The 7,945-nt window shown below is 35.8% G+C and overlaps 1 protein-coding gene across 6 annotated transcripts; it reads right to left on the minus strand.

The window, feature by feature from the left end:
- Nucleotides 1-1,191: 1,191 nt before the first annotated feature.
- Nucleotides 1,192-7,661, minus strand: LOC112796844 (uncharacterized). 6 transcript variants are annotated; one of them, XM_025839490.3, is made up of 5 exons: nt 7,157-7,661; nt 6,781-6,825; nt 5,635-5,707; nt 2,586-4,818; nt 1,192-1,747 (listed from the first exon to the last, which is right to left on the minus strand). In XM_025839490.3, the coding sequence occupies exons 3-4, from the start codon at nt 5,661-5,663 to the stop codon at nt 2,835-2,837; spliced, it is 2,013 nt and encodes a 670-aa protein (XP_025695275.1). In that variant the 5' UTR covers nt 5,664-5,707; nt 6,781-6,825; nt 7,157-7,661; the 3' UTR covers nt 1,192-1,747; nt 2,586-2,834. The 6 variants fall into 6 exon arrangements, with proteins under 6 accessions (XP_025695275.1, XP_025695276.1, XP_072091757.1 ...); XM_025839491.3 differs by having other exon boundaries at nt 7,310-7,617; XM_072235656.1 differs by having other exon boundaries at nt 1,192-2,086; nt 7,157-7,617.
- Nucleotides 7,662-7,945: the final 284 nt, after the last annotated feature.

Genomic DNA, 7,945 nt, shown 5'->3' on the forward strand with positions numbered 1-7,945 from the left:
TCAATCCCCAAATCAACTTCTCCAGCGTAAATGGCCTAAGCGTTTTAAAAAAGTATAGAAAAAACAAAAATTGTGTTTCTATACAATGCATCTAACTTAATTTCAGCTATTGTTGTCAATATTGTGGTTGTTGCTTCTTAAATGTGCTTGTCAATTGGGCCCAATTGCGTTTGCGTTGATACTTGAAGAAATGAGAGGATTTATTAGATGGATTTACATTCAGTTTGCTTATTAAGCCTCTTACCATTTATTTCTGGGTTAGTTAGCACTAGCTTGTTTGTTATACACGGTTATGGTAAGCTCATTGGATCAGTGTTGAGGTGTCGTCAACTCGGCATACCAAATTACAATGGCAACAATGTGATTCATTCTATTTCGAAATTTCTTCGGTGAAGAATGAAGTTGAATGAAGAGTGCAATGATGTCTTTATTTTTTTTATATTTTTTCTATTGTAAAAGATACAATTTTCATCTTTCACTCAACGTCACTTTTAGGAAAATGGATCATCTCAATTATTTAAAATAAAAAAAATAGAGAATGCAAAATGTAATCTCTAATCCTTTATTGCTTTTTCTCTCGTATTTATTCTTAGTTCTCTTATAAAATTAATAATAAAAGATTATACTTTATCCCTCTTGATTTGTCGTATCTATATATTAGACATATTTCAAATACAATATTCATCAACACTTATTCAAACGCATGTTCTTTTTGTGTCCAACTGGCTTATAAAAGATAAAAAAATTCTTCTTCGGTTGAATATATTTAAATATCTAAATATCATCATATATTAACGCATCCAATAATTATATCTTAACATGCATTTTTAAAATGAATTTAAATTAAAATAAATTTAAAAATAATATATATTGTTAATTATTAAAATAAAAAATATTATAAATATTTGATATAATTAAAAAATATTAAACATAATTAAAAATTAATTTATAATTTAATATCAATAAAATATCATAATATTATTACAATTTATTTAAAAAATACTTCGTATTTATATATATAACATATCCTCGTGTTTTATAAAAATTTCAAATCCGCATGTCTCATGTCGTATCCCTGTGAATAAATCATAGGCCGTAGCATTACCCTTCTATTTCTACATCTTTTTTGGGCAGCAAAGGTTAGTGTTGGTTGATCCGACTCGACACTTGGTCAAGCAACAAATGGTCCGATACTGGAATCAATTATATAGCATCTTAATAATAATCGAAATTTACAGAATCAATCGAAATTATTACAACGAGGGAAGGAAACTTGCTGCTTTCCAAGATTTCCTGACAAAAAAATCTCCCTCCGTCCCCGACGAGAGAAATTCCAAGTTAGATGTGCTCCACGACCATTTATTAAATGACATTTCAACTTCAAGCATCAAGGGTGCCTGCTGCAATCAAGTATAATTTATAAATGACATTCTGTTGGAGAAGTCTTTTCTCCAACGAAACAAAGGCTGCAAACCTGTGAGGTGTGATTCGCATGCTTCAGAAAACTGGTTCTCTTAGGGGGAAAAAAAACTTTCAAGTACGTATTTTGCACTTTGCTTCTTGGCTTCCTTCAACTTCTGTTCTATCACTGGCACTGGCAGAGTTAACTCATCTGTGGTGGTTAGATTGTGGATGTGTGCAACTGTAGCAGCACCAGCCAAAACGGCAAAACCCATGGTGCCATAGCCCGGTAGCTTCAGCTACTCTTGATGCTTTCAAAATTTTAACTGCATTGTTAACTATGACACTGAAAGAAGAAGAAAATAGATAAATTCAATATACAGCATAAAAAAGTAATATTTGGGCCAACACAATCATAAAATGTGACCATAACTTTTGCTATCAGAAATAACCATAACAGACTTTACGTCACTGCTTCACAGCATTGGATAAAGGGTAACTATTGTAGATTAAAAATTGCAACATTTCCTCAAAACAAATTAAATTCTGAAAGTGAGCTAGGAATACAGCGGTTGATGTCTGCTAAGGTAAATCAGCAACATTGTGGTGTTTAGAAAAGCATCTGATCACTGATCATGGCACTCATACTCTGCTCAAATCTCAACTAAATGTGCCCCTTCATTTCCTAATAAAATGAAATACACAATTTCATAATTCAGTTTTACATTAAATAGGCTCTTGGACACATTTTTAATTATGATTCTGTAAAACTTAAACCCTAAAGAACAACTATTTCAATTAAAAGCCATTGAATACAAACAATTCTAGTAAATTCATTTACCCAAAAAATGTATAAGCCTTCTAAATTATTCTTTCAAATACCATGAACTCAGTTGTTTCTTCCATTTCACTTATCAAATAACAGTCATATTTACTACTAGTCATTCAGATAAATCAAGTCAATAAATAAGATACATAGCACAATGTTCAACTATATAAAGATTTAAAAGGTGAATGCCGATATAAGCTAAAAGTGGTCCAGAGAATACTTCAAAAAACAGAAAAACAAAAAGAAGCAAATGCATATCAACCTTACTTTTTATTTTAGTTAGTTTAAGAAAATATAAATAAGGGTAAAAAAATAAAATAAAAATAAAAAATTGAGAAAGAGAAACCTAACTTACATCCTGATCTTCAAATCGCTTTTGATAGTGCCACAAATACAGCTAGCTGTCAAAATAACTATGGTCTGTGAATTCAAGAACCTGCCACTCTATTCATGAAAAACATGACTTCTAGTGTTGGTGATATTCTGATTTGAAGAATGGAAAGAATTTGATATTTGTTTTGAGCTTGGCAAGCTTATAAACAAATAGTTGGAAATCTCCATTGTAGATGAGGATCAATCAAAAACAATAAAAATATCCACTATCTTATGTACCATCAAGTCCATCGATCAACATTGCATATGTAGAAGGATGAAATTGACAACCTATTTTCTCTGTGAGACTCAGAAACATTGAGTATTCGTCATTATAACCCCTCTTAAGTAAACCATCAATCAGAACTTTCCAAGCCATTTCATCATGATTATACTGACTACAAAGCAAAGTATGAAATAGTGATTTAGCCTCGTCTTTTCTCCCTTCATCACATAGCCCGCAAATAAGCACCTTGTAGGATTCTAAATGTGCCAAATAGCCATTCTCAACCATGGCATCTAAAATGCTCAATGCTTTGTCATACACTTCCAACCTGCAGCAACAACTAAGAAGTTCATTGTAAACAATCTCACTAGGAGATATTCCAGCTTCTTGCATGTCATTCAATAATCTAAATGCCACATTCAAGCGATCCACCTTGCAGAGTCCTATAATAAGCTTGCTGTAGGTATCGACATTAGGTTTGCAACCATGTTCAACCATCTTTTCAAACAGTAGAGATGTGATATCGAGATCAATTACATTCCAAACACTTGCTATACCTTTTGGAACAACACCAGGAACAAATGAACCTTCAACAGCACAACCATCTTTTATAGTTTGCATTTTCTTTGCCAAATGCTTTAAGAGAAATGCATATGTATAATGAGATGGCTCACAGCCAGCATCAAACATTCGCTTGAGAACACCAAAGGAGCAATCAATCAATTGCATGCACCCATATCCATCAATTAAAAATGTGTAAGTCAATGAATCAGGAAGGATTCCATCCTCCTTCATCTTGACTACAACATTCTCTGCCTCTTCCAACCTTCCTTGACTGCAGTATGCATGCACGAATGTCGTATAAGTAAATACATCGGGCTTACATCCTGAGGATATCATTTTGTTAAGAATTATATCAGCATGATCAAAGTCACCCTCTTTCAACATTTCAGAGATGATATTTGTATATATTTCAACTGTGGGAACTAAATTCAATTTTATCATTTCATCCATAAGCTGTAAAGCCTCATGCACCTTTTTCTCTGTGCACAAGCTGTCAATCAAGACATTGAAAGTGATTGTGTTTGGTAGACATTCCTCAGCAAGCATTATTTTGAACAGAGAATGAGCATCATCAACCTTCCCAACTTTGCAATACCCATGAATCAAAACAGTATACATAACTTCATTTGCCTTAAGATCTTTCTCCTTGATGGACTTAAAGAATTTATGAGCTTCTTCTACTCTCCCTTGTTTGCAGAGAGTATCTATAAAAATGCTGTAAGTCCACTGATCAGGAACAAGGCTATTTTCCTTTATCAAGTTAAGCAACCTATAAGCACTATCCAAATGACCCGCTTTACATTGACCATAGATTAATGAGTTGTATGTAACAATGGTTGGTGATAGGTTGCGCTCAATCATTTTATTAAGCAACCACATTGCCCGGTGCACTTCTTTTACTTTACAAAACCCACAGATCAATTCATTGTATGTACGAGCATTCGGATTACAATTATTTGACTCCATAAGGCTCAAAATTTGCAACGCATCTGCAGTTCTTCCCAATTTACAGTACCCATCAATTAATGCATTGAATGTGACCACACTAGGAACTAAACCTCTCTTCAACATCTGATCCAGTATTTTCCAGGCATCATCAGCATTACCTTCCTTACAGTAGCAATCAATTAACACAGTGTAAGTATGAGCATTAGGTTCACAACCTCTTCCACTCATTTCTTCAAACAGTTTCAGTGCATCCATTTTCCTACCTAAATAACACAATGCACATATCAAAACAGTGTACGTTCGAACAGTTGGAGAACAATTATCCTCTCCCATCTGCGCAAACAACTTCAACGCCTCACCAATCCTCCCTATTTCACAAAGCCCCTGTATGAGAGTCGTGTACGAAACCTCATTCCTTCGACAACACTTATGCGGCATAATCTCAAACACCTTGAAAGCACCATCCACATCTTTGTTCCTACAATGGCCCAAGATCAAAGAAGTGTAAGTGAACGTATCCAAAGAGAGACCAGCCTCCACAATCTTATTCACATACACATTTGCCTCAGACAAATCTCCTAACTTGCAATAACCATTCACCATTGTATTGAAAGTATAAATATTTGGCAAAACCATATCATCCAACATCTTTAGGTACAACATCCTCATCTCATCGATCAGCCCGAATTTCGACAACGACATTAGAATCAAATTATAACATTTAACATTGAGCTTGAATGTAAACCTCCCACCACCATCACCTGAATCCAATTTTTTCAAGAAGTCAAGCACAAACCTCACATCTTCTTCAGATTTTGCGGACTTAATCATCGAGATGCGAACACTCTCAGCGAAATGCAGTGAGCCATTACGCACTAAAATGGTGAGCAACAAAGCATAGGAAGTTGCATTGTGCCTGAAACCGGGTTGTTTGTTTGAAACCCAATTGAAGAAACCCAATGCAGTTTTGGGGGGGAGGTTGTGAGATAAGAGCCAAGAGACATGTGAAGGTGTGAGAGACGGGACAAGTGTGTTGAGTGAAGGGTGGTTTTGCCAATTTGGATGGGAAAGGATTGTGAGGAGCTGGGAGGGGAAATCAGGTGGATGAGGGTACACGGTGGAACCGAGGTGGGGAAGAGAAATGATTGAAGAGAAAGACCTTTTGAGGTGAGAAGACAAAATGGCATCTGTGAATAAGGTCAAGATGTTTCTCATGTTGGGGCATGAAAAGGTGTTAAATGATCCAGTTCATTCACTAATAGATTCATTCATAATCCTAATAAACCAAACTTACAGTTTTAGTCCACGGTTGTCAACAGCCATCTAGAAACAGATCCAGTTCCACCACTCCAATATCCTTCTGGTGTCTATGAGAGAGTAAAAAAAAAGGGCAATAAAAACAATAAAAATAGTTAACAACTCCAAAATTTTAGGCATGAAAATGAATGGAAAAAATATATATCAGGAAAATATAAACATTAAAAACATGCAGAAACATAGCAGGAAACTTGCATAAAAATAACATGAAAGTATGACAGAAAAGAAGCAGAAACATAGCCCAAAAAAATGCAGAAAAATCGAAGCCACATTGTAACAAGCAGAAAAATATACATGTGCTTCCTGCATGACCATGATAGAACTAATAAATTGGTAGTTCCAAGAAATGCCTCATGCAAGCTATCAGTCATATATGCCTTAATAATAAATTTATATTACATCACCGACTGTGTTGAAACTGAAGTATTAGGACAGTTAGCCAGGTACAGCTATGTACAAGCTAAAGACAGAATCAATTTTTTTGGGTAAACAAGAAAAACTACCAGTTTAATTGAATACCAAAAATATAGCTCCCAATGCTGCAATTACTGTATAATAGCAGTAATGTCAAGATATGCAGAAAAGTAAATATGTCTACTAAAAAAATCATACATGCATTATACAGAGCATTGAAGTATCCAATCACCCTCTCTGAATACGAAGCAGCTAGTTACAATTTTACACTAAGTTTTCCTTACATAAAGCTATAAATACCTAAAGTTAACATCAAATAGTACCCAGAGGATGGGTAATTAGAATTATTTATGTCTCGATTGAACGATATTTTTGCTTTTCAAATTTTATTAGCAGAAGCTGGTGCTTCATCATAGTTGCAGCCAGTAAATTTACGATATTTTTAAAGAAAATATGATTCTGATAGTTAACACCAAAATTGGGCTAATCTGCCTCATATTGCGCTGCTTTCAGAAATTTGCAAGATATTGAAAATAGAGAAATTAATTAAGAAGGAAATATGCTTAAACACTTGAAATTATACAACTTATTTGATGCACAATTCTTTCTTTCAAATCAAGATAAGACAAATAATGCAATTCCAGAATGAGATCGAAACACATAAATAAAAGGAAATTAATTAGAAAGTAGGTGGCATGCATGTACGTACCTGGAGAAGAGGGTGCCAATTGAAGTATTTCCAAATTCAAATGCCCTAATCGAAGAAGAAAACAAAAAGCTTTAGAATTACGCCTAACAGAACACATTGAATCATAAATAAGGGAACTCCATATTACACATAAAGCTTAGCACAAATGCAATGCCACACACCATAGAAAAACAAAAACGCTTTGCCTTATCACAAACCTAGAATACAGCTAAGAAGAGGAAAACGATCTGAAACACAAATAGGCGTAAAAATTGCAGATAATAATTGGTGGCCATAACATGGATTTTGTAACTGTTCGATGTCAATGCAACAATACAGCAGCGAGAATGCAGAGCAAAGCCCCCCAATTCGATTAACCAAAGTATGAATTCACTACCTCAAAGCAGAGGAGTCATGAAATGATGTTTCACAAACTACCATCAAGCCATAATAAGAGTGCAAACTTGACAACCATGGGTCCCAAATAAACAGTCACAGAGACAACTATGGAATATTCTTGGTGTGAGCCATCCAATCGGATTGAACGTACTTCTGAAGAACTTGTCGCACTGCCACTTCTTCTCGCCGTGGTTCCTGCTGAGTGACCAGGCCAGAATCCCTGTTGAGCATCGATTGAGTGAACTTCGACGTTCCGAAACCGGTTGAGTGACCGAAATGCTGTTGAGGAACTTCACCGTTGACCACCTTCGCCAGTCAGCACCATCTTCGACTTCCCGGTTCCAGAACTGCCGATGAGACCTTCGCCGAGAGAGAGAGAGAGGGTTACGGGAGTGAGAAGACTGAGGGCTACCCTCGAGAGTGGGACCGAGAGGGTTACGGCTGACGAGGAAGGAGAAGGGTGAGGGTTACCGTTTTTCACCTTTTATTTTTTTTGTGTGTGTGTTTTCTTTTCGTTGTTTTTATTTTTTAGAAAAGGATAAAAAAAAATCTTCATCTTTTGTCAAGAAGATGAATAAATTTTTACCAAATTAAAATAAAATAAATTTTGAACAATTATAAATAGGAGACATATAACTAGGGGTGGCAAGCGGGGAAGTCCGCCCCGCTCCGCCACGCTGCGCCAGAAGTCCGCCCTTTGGCGGGCTGGTCCGCCCTGCCCCGCCTAATTAGGCGGTCCTAGAATCCTAGTCCACCCCGCCTAACTGCGGGCTGGCGGGCTGGCGGG

This window comes from Arachis hypogaea, chromosome 4 (genome assembly GCF_003086295.3).
Source record: "Arachis hypogaea cultivar Tifrunner chromosome 4, arahy.Tifrunner.gnm2.J5K5, whole genome shotgun sequence".
NCBI lineage: Eukaryota > Viridiplantae > Streptophyta > Magnoliopsida > Fabales > Fabaceae > Arachis > Arachis hypogaea.